Source organism: Gymnoscopelus braueri (assembly GCF_963280865.1).
Source record: "Gymnoscopelus braueri genome assembly, chromosome: 17".
NCBI lineage: Eukaryota > Metazoa > Chordata > Actinopteri > Myctophiformes > Myctophidae > Gymnoscopelus > Gymnoscopelus braueri.
In genome coordinates this window covers 3,584,381-3,612,009 of record NC_137617.1, presented here as the reverse complement: position 1 = coordinate 3,612,009, position 27,629 = coordinate 3,584,381, and the positions used below count along the sequence as shown (strand labels likewise).

At 40.2% G+C, this 27,629-nt stretch overlaps 1 protein-coding gene across 2 annotated transcripts; it reads right to left on the bottom strand.

Moving 5' to 3' along the window:
* LOC308104160 (uncharacterized protein) lies at positions 1 to 27,629 on the bottom strand. 2 transcript variants are annotated; one of them, XM_080454487.1, is made up of 11 exons: positions 27,546 to 27,629; positions 25,178 to 25,336; positions 18,783 to 18,881; positions 18,527 to 18,629; positions 16,879 to 16,945; positions 14,973 to 15,262; positions 13,090 to 13,380; positions 12,411 to 12,647; positions 10,867 to 11,044; positions 10,054 to 10,190; positions 1 to 3,550 (listed from the first exon to the last, which is right to left on the bottom strand). In XM_080454487.1, the coding sequence occupies exons 2-11, from the start codon at positions 25,318 to 25,320 to the stop codon at positions 1,346 to 1,348; spliced, it is 3,750 nt and encodes a 1,249-aa protein (XP_080310613.1). In that variant the 5' UTR covers positions 25,321 to 25,336; positions 27,546 to 27,629; the 3' UTR covers positions 1 to 1,345. The 2 variants fall into 2 exon arrangements, with proteins under 2 accessions (XP_080310613.1, XP_080310612.1); XM_080454486.1 differs by having other exon boundaries at positions 25,178 to 25,325; positions 27,546 to 27,628.

The window sequence follows — 27,629 nt, the reverse complement described above, 5'->3', positions numbered from 1 at the left end:
TAAGTTAAAAGCTTTTATTGAAACATGGCTTAACTAACACGTTTCGACCGCAACTGGTCTTCATCAGGGCATAATGACAACAGACACGGATGAGACATTCAGCTAATTATGGTCAAGTTGCATGGAAGGCTTTCTCCAAACAACATTACAGTGTGTATACAATTTATTGTCGCTGTCGGACTCGGGTGTATGTCCAACATAAATTAGGTAAAATATTGAAAATATTAATTTCAGCTATTTTAGCTACTCTTGTATGACAAAGTAGGGCGTTGATTTACGGGGAAAAAACAAGTTGAAGCATGAAGATACAAGGTTTCTGCCCGACAGCAGCAGTCCTTGACCTGACAAAACAAAACAAAACATTGAAGACCCCTGGTTCAGAGCCTTGGGAACGCGGACATGTTGAGTATTCCGAAGTTTAATGTTATAAATGTGCAGTAGCTATGGGTCCCCTAGCATTTACTAACTGCCAGATGCTGACTGCCATATGTCGGGTAATTTGCATTAATTAGCGCTATTAGGATTTATTAGCATAATCAACTATTTGGACAATATTTTAGCAACTGCTTGGCACAGTGCTTTTGGGGAACATTTTAAATGGTTTAAAAACATATATAGTTTTAACCAGAAAATGCCTACATTTAATCTCCTCGTGGGCCAATTGTTTTTTTACTTTTGATATGTTGTGGTTATTTATATGCTGAAGACATTGAAGCTGCATTTTGGAAGAGCTCAATGTCATTGGAGTGAATGTGAATGTTGAAAATGCTCAAATCCCCTGCAACATTGTTATGTTGGCATTCGCTCTCGTTCAAGTGCTGGCCAGTCACAGGTGTATGCCAGTCACAGGTGTGTGCCAGTCACAGGTGTGAGTGTGTGTGCCTGGCACCTGAGCATTGGTCCTGCATGCAAGGCACCAATGAATCCCTGAAGCAGCCAATGAGTGTCCAGCATCATGTGTTTAATCCGAAAACAACCAATGAGTGTCCAACATCATGTGTTTAATCCTGAAACAGCCAATGAGTGTTCATGTAACATCATTATGATTAAGCCTGAAACTGCCAATGAGTGTCCAACATCATGTGTTTAATCCTAAAACAGCCAATGAGTGTCCATGCAACAGCCAAGCACCCTGTTGAATGTCTTCGAGCAAGGCATTGCACCTGTCATTGTTCATTTACTTTGAAGTTGCTCTGGATGACTGTTAAAAAATGCAATAAAAGCAGTTGAATATAATGATCCAGCTTCATTGTGTCCAACTTGCATTTTCATCCTCAGAAAAAAAGGAAAAAAAGAAGCAGCAGGAAATTGCCTAAATGCTGGTATCTTAAGTATCAGTCCAGTTTTACATCAACCCAAGATGTTCAGAGAGGCACGTGTCCAGATCACAGAGAATCAATATCATTTTTGAACTTGCATCAGGTCCTTTGCGCCTCACTGTGTCGATGACACAACGTGCCTTGTCTTTTCTCATCTGCATCCCATCAGCCATCTCCCTCTCAGCATCAGTTATAATGTTCCTCTCTAAAAGTTTGTCCAGGAGACCGTTAAGATTGGGAAGTGAAACCCTGTCGATGAAGCTGCTTCGTACAGAAAACAGTCTCTCTTCTGCTGGAAGAGTCACTGTGCGCCGAACTTGTTGTTTTCTTAAGGCAGCAGCTGAGAGTTTCACATAACCTTCCCATGCACAGACGGAGGAAGCGTTACTGTTGCTTAGAAGCAGCCTAACATGGCTAAAACTTTCCTCTAAATTAATGACAAATGTTGGCATGTAATTGTGGTAGGATAATTCATCAACTTCAAATTCTGCCTTATTTGGTAGAACTATGATGGAATCATCTTGAGGGGAAGTGGAGAGGGTGTATTCTTGATTTGGGATTAGTTTACATTGACAAACTTCAATGTAAATCTCTTCTCCATTTATCTCCCTCCTTTTGTTCATCACTTCATGCCGCACGACATTCCCAGGTAGCAACAACACTTTAAGGATCGAACTGGGATCATCTTCAATCGGTGGTGTATAAAACAGTGACACCAATGCCTGGACAGGACTGGGCTCGACAGGACTGGGCTCGACAGGACTGGGCCCGAACAACTTCTCAATGATGATACCAAATAAAGATAATCCAGTTACATTTATGATAACATGAGTTTCCGTGATCGCATGGGGTTTGATCAGCTCAATGCCATCATCATCCATCACATGGACGACAGTCAAGGATTTGCCTCCACCCATGAAGAGGATCTCACAATGTGGAAAGTGTAACTGACACACAGACCCCTGAGAACATTTGATGTCAAACAGTGGTCCTGCAGGCTTCTTGCCAAGCTGGGATAGAAGACGTTGGTTCCAAGGCACTGTCATGTAAGTCACATCTCCCTCTGTCTCAATCTTAAACACCAGGTTGGTCACGTTGCATTGGAACAGTCCTGCTTGGGTGCAGTGGAACTTGTAGCTTTCCTTGTTTTCCACAACAATGATATCAGGTGTAAAGGGAATTTGGCTCATTGAGGGCAAGCTGTGAGAATGAGGCAAAGAGATTGATTCTCCCATCCTAGAATCATTTATATCAGTTTCATTTTTGAGCTCAAATGAAGGCTGTGGAGAGGACAGTGACTCAGGATGGTCTGTGGTTGACAAATCCCATGGCGTGTCGCATGACATAATTTCTTCTGGGGAATGTCGGATGGACTGTTGTGATGTGGATGAGGAAGACAACACCTTGGGTGTAATTATTTCCTGTGGGACATCTTGAAAAGGGGGAATATCAGACTCCTCTATCTCTGCTTCTTTTCTTCTCTTTCTGGGAAGATGGGACACTTCTGAAGAAGATAAGGAAGACTTGTTTAGGCTGGTAGAGGGAAAAAGACCAGACTGGGAGTGGGTAGGCAAAGCACTCGGGCTGGGTACGGAGGAGAGACCTGAGACCTGGTTGTGTTTTGACATTCTGGGTTGCTGCTGTTCTCTATTAGCTTGAGAATATGAGGATAAAGTTGGGAGAAAGTAAGAGGGAGGAGCGGGGAAGGTCTTATTCAGATATGGTATGTCCCACAGGTATCCGTCTATTGCTCTCTGCTTTTCCATTTCGTTGACGTTGATCAGAGGGGGTTCAGGCGGGGAAGGCGTTTCAGCGATTGAGCGATGCTTGACGGGTTCTAAGGGGCAGAACTGGGGCTGAAACTGGGGCTGAATGGAAGGGTTGTTGCTAGGTGGGAAGGGAGGGTTAAACATCCAGTCAGATTTCTCGTGAGGCATGTCTGAAGCTTTGTCTCTTACTGTATCATCCATCTTTTGTAACTCACTCGGTGGTAATTGTTCACCTTTGCCCCAGGGCCTGGATCGTGTATACAGGGGTCGTGGGTATTGCTCAGGTGGGTATGTGAGGGTTGGGTTTCGATCAGGTGGGTATGGGGGAGGTGGGTATAGGGTGTATGGGTATGTAGAGGGTGTGTATTGGGGCGCAGGGTGTAGGCCAGGAGGGTAAAACTGGCTGGTTGTGGGGTACATGTTAAGTGGAGACCCTAATACCTCACCACCCTGCATCCCCCCCTAAAAAAAAGAGAGAAAATAAAAGAAAGTCATGGATATTAATTAAACATAAATAAACATTACCTAAATAAGACTGACAATATTACAATATTACACTCCCCATTGACATATACACAGTGGTGGAAAAAATACTCAGATATTTTACCTAAAAGTATCAATACTGCAATATAGAAATACTCCGTTACAAGTAAAAGTTCGGAATTCAAAATTTACTTGAGTAAAAGTACAAAAGTATTGGTATGAAAATTTACTTAAAGTACCAAAAGTAAAAGTACTAAAATGTTTGAAAATAGTAGATCTACAAGCTCACAACGTGTCACGATGTGACGCGTTGTGAGCTTGTAGATCGGCTATTTTCAAATAGCCTATAGGTATAAAATAGGGCTAAAGTGGTTAATGTATGTTTTATAATGTATCGGGTGTCGATCGGATCCTGCCTTCGTGATACGTGCCGTTTTGATTTTAGGAAATAGGCCCCTCCCACAAATGTAACAGGCCAATCATATTGTCACGTCACTCCTGATATCACTTTTATTTCATTTTGAGAGGATTGATCCCCCCAAAAATCATATTTTTGCATCAAACGGTTACGTTTTGTGCATTTGTGGCGCCCCCTGTGGGTCAAAGTGGAAATACTTTTGGGGATTCGTTGAGTAAACCACCCTCGACATGTGACTCAAATTTGGGATTGACTGGACGTTTCGTTATTGATTTGTGGCCTTTTTTGTAAAACGGGCCCCTTCCGCTAACTTTGGAAGCCATTTACGGACGAACGGTATGGACTATCAAAATTCTGTTTCACTCCAGATTATCGCATGGGTCCAGAGATAATGTGTACTGATTTTTGTGAAATTTGGAGAAAATATGTGGGAGGAGGAGCTAAAAGTGTGTTTTGAAGAAAATTCAAAATGGCGGAAAATCTATCCTGACGCAAATGGGCGTGGCCTATATGGGGAGTTGCGTCATGACCCAAGGAATCTAGGGGGAAAAAGATTTTTATTCTAGGACCTACGGTTCAAAAGTTATAGGCCAAAAACGTAAAGTGGGCTGTTATAGCGCCACCATGAGGCCGAATGGTGTGATTATTTATTTAAATAATTTCGGACTAAATTATAAACCTCCCCTCCAAATCTGGTAACTCTAGCTCTTACGGTTTCTGAGAAAAAAATACTTGAATTTGAGTTTTTTCACTTTTCCATTAAAGTGGATGGGGACATTTAATGCACTAATAAATCAATATCAATAAAACCATGCAACCAATCTCTTAACAAAATACAAGCACACGATTCCCGGTGAGGCCGGTCATTTTGACATATGGCACTAAATTGGGAAAAATAAACTGTGGGCTGTGATGCAATTAGAAATATTGTTTATCTAGGAATAAAGTTTATCTATAACAATAGTCTGGTTGCCCATTCGGGCAACCACACTAACTAAAGTTTTCAAATAATTGGTGTGGAGTAAAAGTACAATATTAGTATAAGTAAAAGTATTGAAAATTGGAAATGCTCCAGTAAAGTCAAATTACCTCAAAATTGTACTTAAGTACAGTACTTGAGTAAACGTACTTATTTACAGGGGCGGCTGGTATCAATGGGCTAGTGGGGCTAAGCCCCCCCTATATTATTGGGAAAAAAAAAAAAAAAAAGTTTTTAATTTTTTTTATTTTATTATTAAAATGTTATTAAATGTTAATACATGTTATGATTTTTTTTTAGAATAGATTATTTTACATGCTGGTGGAACCTAGCGCAGCAACAGCATCAAATCGTTACAAGGAAAACACTAAATATGTCAAAATGGGCTGATTTCTTTTAGCCCAAATCAGCTTTCATTGAGTTGAGTGATTGACAGCTGACATGACACGCCTGCTTGATTTACTCACCATTGGGGCTAACTTTTCTTAGCCCCCAAGCTCCGCCCTCACTGGCTTTTGACCAATGAAGGTGTACCTGCGTTTCTGTTCTTTGTTCTGGGAAGGGGTGTGTGTGTATGTGTGTGTGTGTGTATGTGTGTGTGTGTGTATGTGTGTGTGTGTGTGTGTGTGTGTGTGTGTGTGTGTGTGTGTGTGTGTGTGTGTGTGTGTGTGTGTGTGTGTGTGTGTGTGTGTGTGTGTGTGTGTGTGTGTGTGTGTGTGTGTGTGTGTGTGTGTGTGTGTGTGTGTGTGTGTGTGTGAGAGAGAGAGAAAGAGAGAGAGAGAGAGAAAGAGAATTCAACTGCCCCTAGCGATCTAACGGTAAGGCTGGCGGACATGACAGTGGATGTGTTGGATGCAGCTCAAAGTGAACTTTACTCAGGTATCTAGTTTGTTGCCGTACGACCTTCCTAGACCGAGTTATTAAAGAAAACGGGCGACAATGGCCAAAACTCAATCGAAAATCCGCGATCGAAAATCGGCAAAAGTGGCCGTTTTCAATATGTTTTGGCCATTATCTCTGGAACGGAAGGTCCAATCTGCTCAGTTCAAAGCTTGTTTAATGCGTGACTTTGAGGACATTAAGCTCCTAGCGACACCTTTACGGGGTTTTGGGGGTTTTGGGCCTAAAAGTATGGTAATTGTTCGGACCGGCCCAGTAGGGCCCAGTTAGGGCCAGGCCTTAATTTTCAGGCCCGTGGAGAACTCTTAGAGAGAGACACAGACAGACAGACAGACAGTGTGTCTGTCTGTCTGTCTGTCTGTCTGTCTGTCTGTCTGTCTGTCTGTCTGTCTGTCTGTCTATCTGACTGACTGACTTCCACAGTATGATTTTATTTTTTTGATATCTGACAGTAAAGTGACCATTTTTTTAAAGACCTTTTTAATACAAAAAAAAGAAGGAAGAAATGAAATATAAAATAGCATTACTGCATGAAAAGTAATCAACAAACAATACTATAGGAAATTGTAATTTGTGAAAATAGCTGATCTACAAGCTCACAACACATCATATCTCGGCATGTTGGGAGTTGTAGATCGGCTATTTTTACTCTTATAGTGTGACACTCTTGTATGATGAAGTAGGGCAGTGGTTCCCATACTTTTTAATTTCATGGACCCCCAGTTTAATAAGCATTAGGCCACGGACCCCCATGTGATACCTCTTTGCTATCTCTGGGACCCCAATCTATACTAAGAAATCCTAACTCTGAGAGTGTACAAATGGAACACTCTCATAGTTAAAGTCATGTAACTCCTCAAGGACCCCTGGGGGTCCCCGGACCCCAGTTTGAGAACCGCTGAAGTAAGGCATTCATTTATGAAAAAACATAAAGTTGAAATATGGAAATACAAGGTTTCGGCCTGACAGCGAAGATATATATATGATTTAATCATTTGCATTTATCCATCAAAACATTATGTTTATTTGTATTTATTCATTTCCTTCACTTGCTGACGTGCTGCTGCGCAACAGGGCAGATATCCGCCAGGCCAGGTGGCCCTACCCAGGCCCATGAAATTCATAGGCAGTCTACAGTAGCCAATTAGAATGAAATCTGCTAAAACTGACTCATACACTAATACAGAACCATATATAGGCAAAATATTGTCTCTGACTCTCTGTCGGTTGGGAAAACTGTTTACCTTTTATGTTAAAACAATTTCTAATGGTGAAAAAAGCCAATCTACGAGCTATAATTATTAAAAATTAAGAAATACTATATATTTTAAATAGTGAAAAATACAGAAAATAGGGGAAAATACAGAAAATCTCTAATCTGTGATTCTAATGTGATTAATGTGACCCCTACAGTCAGTGAAGTCCAGGGCTGAATGTGACAAATATTGAGACGAATAGGCTATAACCCAATACATAATTTTATGAAATAAATGGGTTATATTTTACAGATACAGTAGTTACACTATTCTTGTACTATATTACAATTAAATCATCCTTAACCTTCAAGTTAAATTCATTATTTCCGTGGACTTAAAAAAATCTTCGTTTTATTTGATGGCCTTCTTTTTGATTGGCCTTTATTACAGGCCCTACCAGCCTGTAGGGGGAGGTAGAGAGTCACATTATAATACCAGCCTGTAGGGGGAGGTAGAGAGTAACATATTATAATACCAGCCTGTAAGGGGAGGTAGAGAGTAAAATTATAATACCAGCCTGTAGGGGGAGGTAGAGAGTAACATTATAATACCAGCCTGTAAGGGGAGGTAGAGTGTAACATTATAATACCAGCCTGTAGGGGGAGGTAGAGAGTCACATTATAATACCAGCCTGTAGGGGGAGGTAGAGAGTAACATATTATAATACCAGCCTGTAGGGGGAGGTAGAGAGTAACATAGTATAATACCAGTCTGTAGGGGGAGGTAGAGAGTAACATATTATAATACCAGCCTGTAGAGGGAGGTAGAGAGTAACATATTATAATACCAGCCTGTAGGGGGAGATAGAGAGTAACATATTATAATACCAGCCTGTAGGGGGAGGTAGAGAGTAACATAGTATAATACCAGTCTGTAGGGGGAGGTAGAGAGTAACATATTATAATACCAGCCTGTAGAGGGAGGTAGAGAGTAACATATTATAATACCAGCCTGTAGGGGGAGGTAGAGAGTAACATTATAATACCAGCCTGTAGGGGGAGGTAGAGAGTAACATATTATAATACCAGCCTGTAGGGGGAGGTAGAGAGTAACATATTATAATACCAGCCTGTAGGGGGAGGTAGAGAGTAACATATTATAATACCAGCCTGTAGGGGGAGGTAGAGAGTCACATATTATAATACCAGCCTGTAGGGGGAGGTAGAGAGTAACATATTATAATACCTTTGCTCTAAGTGAAACCTGTGTCCAAACCCAATGTTGAATAAATGTGACTAACAATAGCATAATGTAGTCGTGTTTTTCATCAGAATTAATGAATAAATGCAATTATTAACACTATATAAGCATGAGGGGGCCGACAGGGAGAGCAGCTGGCATGGGGGTGAAGACATCAGTCTTAATGTTAAATTCCTCTAAATCAGCGTTAAAAAGGGCCCATTTAAAATTTTGGGCCCCCAAAAAAATTTTCCGCCGCCGGCCGGCGGCCGAACGCATTAAGACAGTTTAAGTCTCACTCTTCGAAATTTCTGAAAGTTGGCAGCCCTGATATCAATGCTCAAATGCATGATATCATGCTCAAATGCTCTCAGGCAGGATGCCATATGTGCCATCACTAGTTGATGTGTGATTTGTATACTTTTGTCTATGCTTTTGTCAAATAAAAGTATATTTTCCTAAATCTGGATGTGTAAACTATACAGATTATTACTGTGCACATGTACTATATAAGATAGCATGTTTGAGCATCAATATGCATTTTGAGAACCCCAAAAAAATTCTGAAGCGCGCACGCTTAGCCCTCCCACCCAAAGTTCCCACCAGCCGCCACTGCTTATTTACTTTACACCACTTTACACCACTGAAATGTACACACACTAAATGTTATCATGTGTGTATGTGTGCAAAGTGCACATCATTTGGAAGTAAGATCCAGCACCTTCAAGCTCTTCAAAGTGTACTACGACCAGTGTATATTAGGGGTGGGACGATATATCGATATATCGATATATCGATATATCGATATATCGATATATCGATATATCGCGATACTTTCTCCCGCGATAAATAATCGATATACTGCCGAAAAATATCGATATATAAAAATAATAATAATGTTTGTGATACGTTGTTTTTCCTACTCTGTATTTGTGTAATGATGATTTTGAACTGTTTGGTGCTATTTTATGTGTTTATGAATTGAATACAAGGACTATCGTGATATATCGTTGGTGAATTTTCATGCAATATATCGTGATATCGCAATATATCGATATTTTCAGATATCGTGATATATCGTTGGTGAAATTTCTTGCAATATATATCGAATATCGTGATATCGCAATATATCGAACATCGTGGAATATCGTGTTATATATTGTTATCGTGGGCCTAATATCGTGATATATATCGTATCGTGAGGTACCCATATCGTCCCACCCCTAGTGTATATACTTTGTATCTCTTTTCAGTATTGCTGCTATTCTTAATTCTTTATTTGTTATTGTTTATCATAGCAGTTATTCATTTGTTATTGTTTATTGCTGTTACGATTAAACAAAAACAAGGAATGTTACTTTCATGTACTTGAGAATGTTGTATGCAGACTACAGTACATCATTCAGGAATAGTGTCCCCTCCAGTCTCGACACCACACACACACACACACACACACACACACACACACACACACACACACACACACACACACACACACACACACACACACACACACACTTGTCTACACAAGAGAACAAGTGTTTGGTTTTGGTTCCTCAATATTAAACAATAGCAGCAACAACAGCAAAATAAATAGCTATGTACATTCATCATAAGACTCACTGAAGGTGAACTATTTTTGTGCGTGTACATTCATGTGTACATAATGTGTTCGTGTGTGCAATTTTAGTATGTAAATATTCAATTCAAGAATCTATATATTAGCAGCAGAAGCAAAATGGTCACTGACCAGGTTCGATTTGTTACTTGGTCCAATGATCACATATTCCCTCATAAACTCATGGAAGGCCTTGGGCTGTGTGTCCTGCTGATATAGACTCTCTGGGGTGGGCTTCACAAACGTATGCTTCTCCTCTGGATTAAACACTATGAGGAGAGGAGGAGAGGAGAGGAGAGGAGAGGAGAGGAGAGGAGAGGAGAGGAGAGGAGAGGAGATAGAATGAAGAGAGAGAGAGAGAGAGAGAGAGAGAGAGAGAGAGAGAGAGAGAGAGAGAGAGAGAGAGAGAGAGAGAGAGAGAGAGAGGAGAAAAGATAAAGGGCAGAGGAAGAAGAGAAGAGAAGAAAGGAGAAAGGGAGGAGGAGAAGTTGTAATAAGAGATGAATGAGAGGAGACAAGAAAGAGAGAATGAGAAGGGAAATAGTTAGGACACAACCAATGGAAGACGTTTGATCTTTAAAGGAGCAATTCACCCATTTTCAACCTATTTTCATATAATTGGTCCTCATTAATGCTCATAAGATGGCACCATTTATGTCTACTCACGGAGAGAAGGCTATAGATTCTATTAGCTTGGAATCCCCATCGATGATGGCACTGGTAGGCAGGTTTTTGAACTGTCCACAGCCACCAATGAGGCACAGAGTGAGTAGACTAATAATGAGCATTAGTGAGGACCAATTATATGAAGATAAGGTTGGAAATGGTCAGACTGCTCCTTTAACGAAAACCTCAACAACAGACAGAGTAGAAGTGCTCTGAACCTCAACAACAGACATAGTAGAAGTGTTCTGAACCTCAACAACAGACAGAGTGCTTTCTCACCTTTCTGTTCACTGACTGAACTGCTGGCGGCTGCCAGCCCAGAATCCCCCTCTTCCTCTTTGGGCTCTTTCTTCACCTTCACCTTCCTGTCGTCACTCAATGGCATGGACGAATAAAAGCATGACGAATATGTTTCCATGGGCTCACCTTTACACCCATCTCCTGAGGGGTTCTCCTCCTTTATTTGAGAAAGACATTGAGAAAGTGATTAAATGTTAAAAAGTCTCTGAAATGACTCAAACTACTTCCTAAATCAACACACACACATTTGGTCTCTGCCAGGACAGGTAGCTTATTGTGGACCAGCAATGTTCCATGGCAATCGGACATGATTCGAGGCATTTTGCAGACTTTGGAAGACAATCTTAGCCAATCAGGATGGAATATAAAACAATGTGTTTGTTGTTGCCTCCTGGTGGCGCTATAACCGGTCGATGTGTAAAATTTGGGGCGGGGGTTCTTCCACGCCGATCAGTCCAACAGTGCCGGAGATTAGCTGTACACACACAGACAGACGGACGGACGGACGGACGAACGGACGGACGAACACACACACACACACACACACACACACACAAGGACAGACAGAGAGGGGCAAACATAGTCTCGGCCACGCCTTCGGCCTGGCAGAGACAATAAAAATGCAACCCAATCGCCAGAAGAAAAACAAAATGGCATTTTAAGTTTCTGCAAACATCTGATTCATTGAATATTGACGTTTCTGGACCAACATTTAACATTTACAATTAATATATATTAAAATGGTGGTGCTGTTGGTATTTTGAGTTAGTAGAATAAGTATAATAACAAATAATTAAATAAATAACCATATTCATCAATAGTCAAATATAAATTATATATTTTAGTATACACCACACATTTTGAGAATGTCGAACAATGAGATAGAGATGTTTCATGCACACATTATCGCTCCCATAGCCACAAGGGATTTTTGTCAAATTTATGTTCACCTATTTTGCTGAATGTTCACGTATTATTATGACTTGCCCTGTGTGCCCGGCAGTCTCAATCTAAAGTTATCCTTTAAAAACAGTGTGAGAATTCTTTTATGGAAAAAGGTACAGGCTAGTGGTGCATTTAATGTGTGTATTGATGGTTTGGTAAAGTAGGGATTTTTTGGGGGGCTATTCTTAGGTTTTTAGTGGTTTTGTATTTTATTCATGAGTTCATGTGACGTGTAATTTATCAGACTATTTACTTTATTTATTTTTTAGGACCACATTGAAATGTGTGAAATGAGTACTTTTTTGTTGTTTGATTTTTAGCCCCATTAGTGAGAGTGTGCATGACAACGACAGTGGGTTCAAACAACCTTGGTTCAAACAAGTCTGGTTGGGTGCAATGGAGGGTGACAAAATGTCCTGCATTCTGCGGGACTGTCCCAAAAAAGTGAAGTTGTAAGTAAACCTATGATGTCTGGTTTGTAACATGCATAGTTGCTGTGCATGGTTGTTGTTTTAGATGATTAAGTTTGCAACAAAAGGGGAATATGGCACAGTTGGAATGACAGGAGACTATCTCACCTCTGGTTTCACTTCCATCTTCACATCAGGTTGACTCTTGACCATCTTCCTCTCTCCTCCCAATTCCCCCTCCTCCTCCTCTTCCTGCTTCTTCACCTCCTTCTTCACCTCCATCTTCACCTCCCTCTTCGCCTCTGTCTTCACCTCTTTCTTCACTTCCTTCTTCACCTCCCTCTTCACCTCCCTCTGGGAGGGCATGGAGCTGCCTGCCTGGTTGAGCTGAGAGCTGAGGTCTGACTGAATAACAATGAAAGACACAATATAAAAAAATAAAATAAAAATTAAGTTAACAAAAACTTTTAAAATACGATCATTGATCATCCCCAACATGTTCAAAAAGGAGTAGGAAGAAGCTAAGCTTATTTACTCCTCCTACCCCCGTCTTATTTAACATTCATAATCCATATAAACAATTACAAATTAAACTTTGTTTCATATAAATCCTATGATATCTGTATACATATACTCCCATACTCTATCTAAATATATATTCTCTCACACAGTACACAGTACACTCCTAATCTGATCACTAAATAAAAATTAATACAAAATAAAATAATAATAATAATAATAATGATAATGATAATGATAATGATAATGATAATGATAATAATAATAATAATAAGGGTAATACTACTACTAATAATAATATGTTAATTAATGAATACAATCAACCCACCCAAAGGCCAAAGCGTGGGTGGAGTCTGGGGTCCAGCCTGGACGTAGTCTTGTTATTGTGTATGTAGTAGATCTCCCCATCTGAGGTAATGGCCTGCTCCCAGCCCTCAGGGAGAGGACCGCTGGCTGGGTTCATGATGTTCTGTTTCTGTTCCTGGTTCATCTGAAGTAGAGCTTTACGCGGGTCCTTCCAGGTGGTGGACTGATCCAGGTGATTGAGGAAGTATCTCTGGCCAGAGGCAGTCTTCATCTCCCACCCAGGGGGCAGGGGCATGTCATCGGGAATCTCTGGCTGTATAGGATCGATTGATAAATGTCACTTGGACTTTGGTGTAAGGCGAAATATAGGCAAAAATATAAGCCATTTTTTACACTCCACTGATAAATGAGGGCCAATGTGTACCGATTTGCATGATGTTTGGACAAAAGTTGTAGGAGTAATATAAAAAACGTTTTTTTTTGCAAAAATCGGCCTCCTGGTGGCGCTATAATAGAGCTTATAAGGGTGGCATTTGTTCTTCAACGTAGTGCGAATGTGCCTGCAAAGTTTCACTGCAATTGGATGCTGCTGCATTTTGTTCAAAATGGGCCACTCCTGCAAACTTTAGATGTCAATATTAGCCAATCAGGATGGAATATGAAGAATTAAACATATCCGTCTTAATCACATGACTATAGAGATCATGTGTACCGATGTGCGTGAAATTTGGATAAAATCTGAAGGCTTAATATAAAAAAATATATATGTTTATTGACTACAGAGATACTGTGTACTAGCCTGGTAAACTCTCCCTCCGGAAATCTCATTTGTAATTTATTTCAGGAGTGAGTCTGGCATGATCGCCCATTCATTCACTTTGGCTGTGGGCTGGAGTTGGGCGGGAGTAATACCGTTGACTGACAACCCCTTCAGCCAATCAGCTGTGTTCCCCTTCAGCCAGTGCATTTTTACCACCTCCAGACAAATGTGACGCAACGGGACTTTTGAGACGGCCATTCCCAAAATAGGTTGTCTTATTCGGATACACATGCGTGTCACTGCCCGCCCCTGCCGGTTCTCTGAAATTTTATTTTTAAATAGGCTCTGTCATGATGAATTGACCACATATAAGTTAAACAACTAAATTCTATCCAAACGATATCTTAAAAGTAAATTCCGTGCCTCAAAATAGAAGTTTGAGAGCGTTTTGAAGTTTAAAAGAGAGTAGACAACACTGCGGTCAAAAAAGATGGCTGCCGTTCGTTTTTGGTCGGCTGCACTCGGTTCCATTCGGGCTCACTCGAACTCGCCACCTGATTGGCCAACTTTCGCTGTCAATCACAGAACGATGAGCGACGATGCTGATAGGCTCGTCCATTTGGTGAACGGGCTAGAAACGCCCAGACAAGCCTTCAGGCCAGACTCCTTCCTGAAATCAAATGGAAATGAGATTTTCCGGAGGGAGGGGCTTTACCAGGCTAACTGTGTACCGATTTGCGGGATGTTTGGACAAAACCTGTAGGAGTACTGTCAAGAAATGAGTTTTGCACAAATCAGCCTCCTGGTGGCGCTATAACAGTAGGAAGTAGGAAGAAGAAAAGCTTATTTACTCCTACCCCCGTCTTATTTAACATTCATAATCCATATAAACAATTACAAATTAAACTTTATATCATATAAATCCTATGATATCTGTATACATATACTTCCATACTCTATCTAAATATATCTTATCTCTACATAATATATATATATCTACTATAATACACATAGCTCTATACATAACCCATATATACCCATACCCACTTGCTGTGAATTAATTTGGCGTCAGTACACTTCTAATCTGATCACAAAATAAAATAAATAAATCAAAATAAGTTAATTAATGAATGCAATCAACCCACCCAAAGGCCAAAGCGTGGGTGGAGTCTGGGGTCCAGCCAGGACGTAGTCTTGTTATTGTGGTTGATGTAGTAGATCTCCCCATCTGAGGTAATGGCCTGCTCACAGCCCTCAGGGAGAGGACCGCTGGCTGGGTTCATGATGTTCTGTTTCTGTTCCTGGTTCATCTGAAGTAGAGCTTTACGCGGGTCCTTCCAGGTGGTGGACTGATCCAGGTGATTGAGGAAGTATCTCTGGCCAGAGGCAGTCTTCATCTCCCACCCAGGGGGCAGGGGCATGTCATCGGGAATCTCTGTTATAAAGCATTGTTTTTCAGTTTGTTGTCTCAGTCACTGCTATAACTACAGTATAGCACTTAAAAATGTTATTATGAAGAAGAATAGCTACTTTCATTATTGACATTAAAAACAAACCATTGAAGTAGAACAATTCAATTTGAAGTGAAACACACATTACCATGTCAAAGCCAACATGTGTGGTGGTTTCTGTGGCTAATGTGTGGCTGTTCTCAGATTTCAGATACAGATCACTTGAAAGCCCACATATTTTCACATTGTAATTAGCTACATGCTAAAACCATCCACAAAGTTAACATTTATTTGTCCATTCATTGTTGAGAGAGTGTCTCAACTTAACTTTCTCATGCGATGTAGATTGTGCTGATTTAAATGTAAATGCAGCTCAAGAGTGGTGTGACAAATGGTGCTTCTTTGTGCCGGTGGCCTATATGGAGTAAGTCTACTCTGGATTGAGGGAGGCCCTAGTGTTGAGATCTCATGGGGCCCACTGACTGTTTGGGGGCCCATGTTGGATGTGTTTTAAGGGCCTCAACTGGATTGGAAAGCTGTTTATTTATATATATTTTTAAAATAATAATTTGAGTTGATCTCATGGGGGCCCCTGACTGTTTGGGGGCCCATGTTGGATGTTTTTTAAGGGCCTCGAATGGATTGGAAAGCTGTTTATTTATATATATTTTCTAAATAATAATTTGAGGAGATCTCATGGGGCCCCCTGACTGTCTGGGGGCCCATGTTGGATGTGTTTTAAAGGCCTCGAATGGATTGGAAAGCTGTTTATTTCTATTTATTTATATAAAAAATTAAAGAAAAAAAGAAAACATCTCATGGGGCCCCCTGCCTGTGTGGTGGCCCAGGCGTCCACCGAATCTTGCCTACAGCAAAGCACGGCCCTGAGAATGACACACGCACGCACACAAGCACGCACGCACGCATGCACGCACTCACACACTCACACACTCTCTCACACACACACACACACACACACACACACACACACACACACACACACACACACACACACACACACACACACACACACACACACACACACACACACACACACACACACACACACACACTATCTGGACAGCTCATAATAGATGAACATTCTGTGAAAATGTGTGAACATTAGGGGCGGCCATAGCTGAGTGGTTAGTGGTGAGTGGTTAGTGAGCCCGCCTAGGGAACCAGCTGGCCCTGGTTGCCCCAGGTTCGATTCCAGGCTATCCCAGCATATGTGCCGATGATATGAAATTTGTCCCTGAGCAAGACTCTTAACCCCAATTGCTCACAGGTTCTCATTGGAAACAAGACCGCAAGGACTTTCATGAACGACCTGTTAAAAGGAATTATCCTTATCCTTATCCTTAACATCTGGTGAAAATAGCCGATCTACAAGCTCAAAATGCGCCGTGTTGTGACTTCGTAGATCGGCTATTTTTGACGAAGAGATTTGGTGTAGAAGGTAAAAAGGAGTGGACCAAGTACAGACCCCATGGGGCTGGGGGACCCTGGTCAACAAAGTATGACTTAAGTGGTTAAGTGTGTGTGTGTGTGTGTGTGTGTGTGTGTGTGTGTGTGTGTGTTTTAGAGGCTAGAATCTTACCCATACTCATCAGCCTCTTCTCCCTCAGCTCAGATCTCTTCTTTTCCATCAGTTTTCTGTATTTCCTCTGTATTTCACACATCAACAGACAATGACAGTCAAATTGCAACAAGAGTTAACAGACTGTTCCTTAACATTGGTTGGAATTAACTTTTACTTCCTTTATGTCCATTATAAAAGACTGGATAGATCAGGGCCTCACCAGGACGTATGGTGAGCTCGTAGATCTGCTATTTTTAAAGGATTTTATATATTTGGAAACTTGCGAAATGGGACATTTTGCATAATGAGTACTTTTACTTGTAGTACCTAAGTATATTTATATGCACTCAAGTTAAGAATGTGGGTATTTCTTCCATCACTGGGTGTAAGTGAACAGTTTAATGTAAGTAGACCACTGTTAACCTTATGAACCCTTGCTTCCCGATTCTGTGAAAAAACTTTTATATCTGCTATTTTCACGACTTTTGAGTGACACTCTTGTATGATGAAATGGGGCATTAATGTATGAACAAATAAATAAAATACTTTTAAACATGGAGACAGCAACTGCCCGACAGAAACGATAACCACATTAACCCTTGCATTGTGTTAGAAACCTGCATCCACTTGTGGTGTTAGCGGGTCAAATTTGACCTGTGATTTAACTCAGCCCAAAATACTCAAAAAATAATTATTTTCATAAAAAAAAATCTCCCACCTCATAGCTGACTTGTAACGCATTCATATCCATGTAAACACTTTTTAAAATATGATGTTGGGTTAGGGTTAGGGTTTCATCTTTCAATATATGTCGTTTTCTATTTTAAAAATGTTAAAATTCACTCATTACATTTCCTATAATGAAGACAATGGATAATGATTATCTAGCTATAATAGACTAACATTAGAACACACTTCCAAAAATAAAAATAAATACTTGTTTTAGTTTTTTAACTTTAAAAATAGTGACACCTATGGTGTGTCAAAATTGACCCGTATACCATAGAAGGTAAAAAGACATTTATTTTTCATAAACTCAAACTTTATTTTACTCCTGATAGCAAATGCTAATTGAGGACAAGTCTCTCTCACTTTTAAACATGTAAACATTGAATACTGACAATTTGGGGGGCATTGAGCCGCACTTCTCTGCCACAGGTGTCACTTCTTTTTTTTTAAAGACCATCATAATTAACTAAAATGGCGGTAATTAATTTTGTTGCATTAAAATAGCTATCTCTGCGGATATCATGATGCTTTGTTCCAATAAAGAAATGTAAAGTGTACCTTTTACCTATTTAAACTTGAAAACGGGTCAAAAATGACCCTAACACAATGGAAGGGTTAACTCTTTGTACATAGTTGAACAGGGTCGCCAAGGACTTGGTACTTGGCCTGATGCTTGTTTCTCTCAACACCAAATATGTTTGTCAAAAATAGCCGATCTAAAAGCTCACAACGAGTTACATTGTGATACATTGTAAGCTTGTAGATTGGCTATTGTTTTCGAATGTTCACCTCAGAATAAGTAGGCTAGGGTTCATGTGGTTACATGCCATTCCTATTTAAGACACATTTCTGTTTATTGTTTTAAACGCTACATTGTAGTTCACGTATTCATTAGAACATGTAAATAGATGTCATGGAGAGAATATTAGGTTCTTACATATCTGCTAGCTGACTCATATATTTTCCTCTCTATGTTCTGAGCATCAGTCACCAGGTCCTTAATGTCCTCAGCTGGGTCTCCTGTTGACATGAACCTTACACTGCTCACCAACACACAGAGAATGAAAGAGACAAAGTCAGACATCAGATTCAACTCATCATTCAATAAGTGATAATTGTTCAGCTGGTCTGGGGTCAAGAAGATGGTGAGAACCCATTGTATTGGTTCTGCGTTCTGTGTGATGAACACTCACAGCCAGCGGACATAGTAGTTGCGGTATTCTGGTGTGATGTATGTATGCCAAGACTTCCTTCTGTCTGCTGCAGAGAGAGGGAGGGCTGTGATGGAGAGGCTGAGAGAAAGACAATGATAAAAAAAGACAAAGGGATAGAAAGAGGCGGGAGAAATATTATTATGATAGTATGACATAATATTCTATATGACATATCTGTAACTGTACAGGTGGAAACAGACAGTTTGCCCAGTATAAGCCTACCTCCCCACCCACCCAAAAAACAAACACAAATATAGCTGCAAGCAGCAATAAGCGGTTTTGATGGAAAAGGCAGAGGCAGGAAGAGGCAGGCAGAGAGAGTGAGAGAGAGAGAGAGAGTGAGAGAGAGAGAGAGAAGAAGTGAACATGCATTAATTAACAAAGTCATGATTTTTGTTCAGTAAGTTATATTTGGACTGGTTAAATTGGGGTTTGAACCAGGGACCTACAGACTTGCGGGTAGACCGACTGAGCCATTGGATAGACAGAATTGGATTTCATGTGTGGTAAGTTATCATACAGCAAGGGTTGCTTATTATATACATACAAGCTCATAACGCGTCACATTGTAGATCGGCTGTATGTGGTTACTGTAGGTGTTGTATTAATAATTACATCTGCAAAGTAACAAGTAACTAAAGCTGTCATAATGCTGTAATTGTAGTAGAGTAGAAGTAACACAAATGGAAAGTAAAGTAAAAGTACCTAAAAATTGTACTGTGCTTTGTAAGCACTTGTATTGGTACTTGAGTAAATGTACATGTACACTTTTCAGCACCATTGAGGAGCCAATGACTGACAGGCTAGGTATCACCAGGTGCACTAATTGCTAGAGTGGAGAGGGACATGGGTTGATATTAAAGGTATTAACTCAAAATGAATATATCACACAGCTTAGATTTTTTGATTAAATCGGAGAGCGATGTAAAAAAAATCTGTAGTGTAAAAGTTGCACGTTCATCAAATGTCAATGTATATTGTGTCTTGTGTCTGGGTAGCTCAGTTGGAAGAGCTCTTGACTCTGAACCGCAAGGTCATGGGATTGAATCCTGGCAAAGGCAACACTGCATATGAGTAATCTGGTTCCCTGGTGTATGGAGCATTGTTACAGGTATAGACTCATTTGTTTGTTAATGTTGCTACCCTTTAAATGGCCATGGCCAATAGCGTGGCATTGGGCGCTTAAAGTTAAATATTTGAAAAACTAAACATTATTTCAAAGAAAAAGCCACCAGGCCACTAATGAGTTGTGAGTGAAGACAGGTGTGATTGGTGATGAGTGAGAGCAGGTGAGAGGGGTGGATCCAATCCATGGGAATAAGGATAATTCCTTTAACACTTGCATGACTAAGCTATCAATATGACCGATTTTGAGAATTTTAAGTGGATTATCTTCTCTCATGAAGCTCTGAGAAAGTTCCCCTTTCATGACTTTTCCTAAATATTTGTTTCAAATCATCTCCGTTTTTTTTTCTTCTGAAACGTATTATAAATATGAAATATATACCATATATACCATCCCAACCGTTATATTTCGGCTACATTGACCGCTCTCCCCCTCTCTCCCCCAGGCAAGAGCAGTTGACACCTCTAGACCCCCCGCAGAGCGGCCCGTAGACGAGCAGACTCCCTACGCAGCAGCGAGTCCATGTTGCCATGTCTGCTTATTATAAGCGACTTTGGGCTTGTTTTTCGCGTCTTTCTATTATTATTAATATTATAATTATATATATAATTACATTATAATGGTAATACTTTTCTACTCCACTACAGCTCAGAGGCAAATCTTGTACTTTTACTTCACTACAATTATTTGAAAACTTTAGTTACTAGTTACTTTGCAGATATAAATATATTTTCATACTTGTTTAGATTAGAGCTTCATGCATTTTTATTAGGTATATATTTATATAGAAAGGTCTAACCAGGGACTGGTGTTGCAAATTAGCCTCGGCTATTACCCCATTCATGCCTGTTTTCTCAGGGCACAACGACGCATGCAGTAACATTTTCATAGACCTGACTTATTTCTCTCGCAAAATTTGGCGACCCATTTTCCACTTTCCCTTTCACTGCAAAGCGGTGGAAAAAGATAGGATCTACAAGCATACAGCTTGTCACGCAGCAACTGTTTTATGCTTGAAGATCAGATATTTTGCGCAGGATTGAGCACATTTGTGGAACATAGCATTGTGTTCACTTGGGAGGGAGGGAGGAGGAGAGGAGACGCGTTTTGTCAGCGACTGGACAGCTGATAGAATGAGAGCTTTACGCTCAGACAATAATGTGAATATTATTATTATGAATAATAATAATATAGGTTTGTCACTGGGTTGTTTACAAGTTACTATAGTTCGCTTGCTGCTACTAAATTTAGAGCAGCATTACATCACGGTCATATTATGACAGTGATGACGAAACTTCAACCTGTTTTTTGCACTTTCTCCATTTACAGCCCGTACATCTACATAAACGTTCGGATTTCAAATATAAAGTTTTTATTCCGTGGCCACGGATGTTACCATTTACTTCGGGTGGGTATAAGTACCCGTAACTTCTGTATTGTTCAATGAAAGCATTTTAATCCGATTGGCGGTCATTTTCTCATAGAGTTATAGTGTATCAGAGTGCAATTACACCTCCCAACCGATAGGGTCACGTAGTTGAAAGCATGGAGAAAATACGGAGAAAATGGCCACCGATCGGATTTAAATGTTTTTTATTGGACAATACGGAGAATATGGGTACTTATGGGTTACCCGAATAGAATTGTAACATCCCTGGCCATGAGGTAAGCACTTTATATTTGAAATCTGAACGTTTGTGTAGATGTACGGGCTGTAAATGGAGAAAGTGCAAACACCAGGTGTAAGTTTATCGCTACTCCTCTCCTCCTCCCTAACGTAAGTTCGTCAGCATTAGTTTGGGCACTTTGGGGTCGGATTAGTGTTTTTGTTGGAACATTAAGCCGACACGCAACACCACGTTTAATGTTACGTTGTAAACAACCACCACCAAACCTTTTGTTAACTTATAACTCGATCTCTTTGTGGTGAACGCTTGTGTCTCTTCAAGTTGTTGCGTTTTTCCCACATTGCTTGCCTTCGGATAAAATCAAGCATTGTGTTTTGTTCTCCACATCGATGTAGTGAAAATGTGTCCATATCACCTCTTCTCTTTCTCCCGAGCCCCGTGCAAAGCATTTTACCGTTTTATTTTGTAAAGTTTCGCTCTGAAATCTGAATCCTCCTGCCATTCATTTGACGGTGGTGTGACTCTGTGTGTGTGTGTGTGTATGTGTGTGTGTGTGTGTGTGTGCGTGCGCGGCTGCAACTTTAAAAGGGGGTGTGTGTGTGAGTGAGGAACAGCATGCCTGCGCTGTGCATCAAAGGAGACAGGGAGTGACAAAATCATATAATAAATATATGATATAATATTTTGTCTCGTCTTTGTTCGTGAACTAAAATGACCATAGAGTTTAGTCCAGTCTTTATTTAGTGAATTACATTTTCGTCTCGTCTTTATTAGTCAACGAAATTGCATAATGATTTAGTCCCAGTTATTGTTTATTCATGGGTGGTGGTCTCGTCTCGTCTTCGTCCTTTGAAAAATGTGCGTTGACGAACATATTTCGTTTCGTTTTCGTTAACGAAATCAACACTGCATGGAAGTAAAAATGAGATCCCCACATACACAAATCACAAATCATGATGACATATAGGAGACAGATAGAAATACACACTAGCCACTTTCATAGACATGCCTGCTTATTTCGCTCTCAAAATTTGGCAACCCATTTTCAACTCTCTGCTTTTTAGAAGACAATGGAACCCCCCACTGTTTGGGGGAGAAAGTGTGAACTAGTCTGGAGAACAGAGGGAGACAGTGGCCAATAGGATAGCCTGATTTGGGGATCAAAATGATCATTTTTCAGGCTTGGTGGAGGAGTATGAAACCTCAGTCATGCGAGTGTTAACAGGTTCGTTCATGAAAGTCCTTACGGTCTTGTTTCCAATGAGGGCCTGTGAGCAATTAGGGGTTAAGAGTCTTGCTCAGGGACAAATTTCAACCAAGCCTCTGTTTCGCTAACTACTGTAGATCACTGGTTCACAAAACATTTACCAATAAAGTTTTTTTTTCGTCTCCTTGGAATGGAAACTAGTGAAAATAGTCGATCTACAAGCTCACAACACGTTGCTATCTGAAAAGTTGTGAGATTGTAGATCGGCTATTTTCACAAGAAAGTATGTCATACATAAAAAACAACTACTCTCAAAAAAGCTTTTCATGTTATTGTTTAAAAATTGCACATGTCTGAATTTAAAGAAGAAAAGGGGCAGTTTCAATAAGGCTTCGAGCCTGATAGGCCTCGAAACCTTAATAATAGTGAAAGCCAAGGAACGCAATAAGGCTTCGAGCCTGATAGGCCTCAAAACCTTAAATATATATTACAATAATAATAATAAGGGTAATAATAATAATAATCATTATAATTATAAATGTATGCCCTTATCTACTGTACAGTGTGTATATTTAGTTCATAACTAAGGACAATGGGCCTCATTCACCAATAACTTTGTACGTTTTCTTGTGAATTCCTAAGTGAATTTCAATGTGGATTTGTTCTTTGTGTCTTCTGAAATTGAAGAAATGTTTCTTCAATGACTCTGAATAAGACATTTACATAAGTATGTACGTACGTACGTACGTACGTACGTACGTACAGTACATACATTATGTGTGTGTGTGTGTGTGTGTGTGTGTGTGTGTGTGTGTGTGTGTGTGTGTGTGTGTGTGTGTGTGTGTGCACACGTGTAGCCCTTTGTAGTGTAAACTAGACCCCCACCACCCACCCACAGACAAAATAAAACTACTAATAATATAAAAGTGTGAGTAAGCGGTGCCTACTCTGTTTGATGAGTGTGTGCTGTCATTCAGTTGGTACAAATCTATTTGATGTGTGGGCGCTGGCATTCAGACTGGTATTGAGGCGGTAGTAAAAGAGTATTTGTGCTTTTTGTAATCGACTTGTAAGTATTTTTTACTCATTTTAACCATGTTTAAGTATTTTTACTCATTTGAAGTACTACTGAGTATTTTTACTCAATTTAAGTACTCTTAAGTATTGTTACTCGATGTATTTACTTGAAAGTATTTGTAATCACTTTATTAACTTTAAAGTATTTTTACTAATTTTTACAACTTTTAAGTATTTTTAGTCTTTTTATCAACTTTTAAGTATTTGTACTCATTTTGAGTACTCAGCGTGCGTGCGTGCGTGCGTGCGTGTGCAGAGCTGGCTTGTGTGTGTGTGTGTGTGTGTGTGTGTGTGTGTGTGTGTGTGTGTGTGTGTGTGTGTGTGTGTGTGTGTGTGTGTGTGTGTGTGTGTGTGTGTGTGTGTTTGTGTGCATGTCTTGAAGTGGCTCATGTGTTGCATCTTTGCCGTCCGCAAACATACGGACGGACGCACAGACATACACACACGGTCAAATGTAGAGCGGCTGGCACCGCTAAAAATAGTAATAACTAGAAAAAGTGCTCCGAGGAGCACAGGTCTCCGCCAGGTCAGGTATGTTATTCTGGCCTCCTGGTGGCGCTATAATAGGCCAATGTGAAAAGGGTGCCAACCGTGCCATTTATTCTTAGGCCTTTCACGGCAATGAGACACTGCATTCATGATTTGAGGCATTTTGTTCCAAAAAGTTGTTTTGCTAAATTAGACCTGCTTGTGGCGCTATAACAGGCTAATGTGAAAAGGGTGGCATCTCTTCCTCAGCCTAGTGGGAATGTGCGGGTGAAATTTCACGGAAATCGCAAGCTGCATGCATAGTTTGAGGCTTTTTGTTCAAAACGGACCAATCCTGCAAACTTTGGAAGCCAACCTTAGGCAATGAGGATGGAATATGGGAAATCAGATCAAAACCGTGTTGATCACATGACTGTAGAGATACTGTGTACCGATTTGCATGACGTTTGGATAAAATCTGTAGGAGTAATATAAAAAAAAATGGGTTTTGCACAAATCGGCCTCCTGGTGGCGCTATAACAGGCCCATGTGAAATTGGGGCAGAGGTTCTGAATTGGCATCCAGGGAGTGTGTGTGCACAGTTTTGGAGCGACCGGGCCAGGAGATTAGCTGGTAACACATGGACAGGACGGACGGACGGACGGACACACGGACGGACGGAGAGGGGGTAAAACATACTCTCTCGCCATGCCTTTCGGCCTGGCGGAGACAAATATTTGGTTTGAGCCCTGACTCTATAACATCTGTGTAAACAGTGTTTACCAGAGACCAGGGTGTATAATATTTAACATCTATAAAATATAGTGTTTACCAGTGACCAAGTTGTATAATTATCTGATTCACATACTGTGTGTGTGAAGGTCCAGGTTCATTAGTGGAGTCAGGATGTTTTCCTTTAGACCAGTCACTCTTCATAGACACACAGCTGGATGTTGGAGACTCTGGTCTGTCAGTTCCCTCCTCCTCTCTCTCCACACACTGACTCATCATTAGGTCTTTATTTAACCTGTCAACGTTACAGTCAATGAAATACATCAGAAAACAGGAAATGCGCACAAGATATCAGTGGCATCATATCATGCCCATTAAAGCTAAAAAAAAAAAATTCTGATAGGAACTTTGTTTATTATTATTTGTTTTTTACATTAAGCACATGGCCCCGCATCCCTATTCTGGGAGCAACATTCTGCGAAAATAGCAGATCTACAGTATAAGCTTATAACGCGTTGTGATCTTGTAGATCTGCTATTTTTGGTGAAGTGAAGTGAAGTGATTAAATCCAACATATTAATAGAAAAGATAATGTGAAAACAAACCCCCAAAAATGAATTGACACAACACTGATGATAGAGCTGTCAAACAAGTCTATGAAGCTATGAAATCTATGAACAAGTTAAATCTGCAACACAAGCTACAAGCTAGTTGTAATTATATATATAATTCACACACACACACACACACACACACACACACACACACACACACACACACACACACACACACACACACACACACACACACACACACACACACACACACACACACACACACACACACACACATTTGTTTACTTTTAGACAAACTTTTGTAAACGATACTGAAGGTTTCTAGTATAAGTTATAACACACTTAAACAACATCAACTTTAACAACATAGTATGAGTTATAACACACTTAAACATCATTAACTTTAACAACATAGAATAAGTTATAAAACACATTCAACTAGAAAAAGTGCTCTTCGGAGTCACAGGTCTCCGCCAGGTCAGGTAGGTTATTGTGGGCAAGCAATGTTCAGAATTCGCCAATCAGGATGGAAACTATAGAGTTAATGTGTTCTGATTTGCATGTTTGGCCAAAATGTTTATAAACAGTGCAGTTATAGGTAAAAACACAAATCGGCCTGTTATAGCGCCACCATGAGGAGGATTTGAAACAAATGATGTGCCATTTCTTCCTCGGCCTAATGGGAATGTGTGTGCAAGATTTCATGGAAATCGCACGCTGTGTTGATGATTTAAGGCATTTTGTTCAAAACAGAGCATTCCTGCAAACTTTGGAAGCCAATTGTAGGCAATCAGGATGGAATATGAAAAATGTGAAAGACTAGTTTTGTTTAATGACTATAGAGATACTGTCAAGTACTTTCAAAAAATGTGTCAAAATCGGCCTCCTGGTGGCGCTATAAAAGGCCCATGTGAAAAGAATTGGAGCAGAGGTTCTGCTGTGGCATCCAAGGAGTGTGTGTGCACAGTTTCGCTGCGACACACACACACACACACACATGGATGGACGGACGGACAGGGGGCAAAACATACTCTCTCGCCATGCCTTTCGGCCTGGTGGAGACAATAACTTGTAGAACATAAAACTCTCACTCTATAATATGAACTTAGTGGAGGACTGTGTTTACTTCCTACAGTGTTCAGTTCAGCGTTGCCAGATTGTGTGACAGAAACACGCAGCCATGTCTTTGAAAACAAGCCCAAAAGAAGCGATATAGGTCACATGATGTCGCACGCACTCAGGACTATGTAATACAGCCAGGGACGTCACAGGCTCTCAGAGGGTGGGGGGGATGGACTTTCGGTGGACTATACCCCTTATTTCATACTTTGGCTATTCAAAAATAGCAGATATACAAGCTCATAGCGCGGCACCGAGTGCTTGTAGATTTGCTATTTTTTTTAAATCGTGAAAATGTGTGAATATCGTTTTTTTCAAGCGAACATTTGTAACTGTCAAATGTAAACAAATTTTGTCTAAAAAATATTTTTTTTGGGCGGATTTTACCGATTTATTATAAAAAAAAAAAAAAAGTATTAATTTAATATAATTTTTTTTCCAAAAAGTGAAATCACGGATCTGTGAGAGTGAGGGTGTCGCGTCGTACGCACAGTGAATGGCCGTGACGCCCCTGAATACAGCATCTAAATTTAACCACTTGCACTATACACCACCAGCTATTTGAAATTAGCAGATCTACAAGCTCACAAGATCTTGTGAGCACAAGATCTTGTGAGCTTGTAGATCTGCTAATTCCTTGAGAAAAGTATGTGAAAGATAGAGACAAAGAGACAGAGCTAGCGCACGAAGGGAAAGTGAAAAAAACTAAACATGTGCCTGCCTGCCTGTCTGTCTGTTTTTGCTTCTAGTATACAGTATGTTTGTGACAGGGCTCAGATGACAACAACGAAACATTTTAAAAACACTTACCGGACATTAATCTTTATGTTTTAATCCAACATGTCAAAACTAAACGGAATCCAGTTCAGTTCTCTGTGTTGCTGTTGTGTGAAA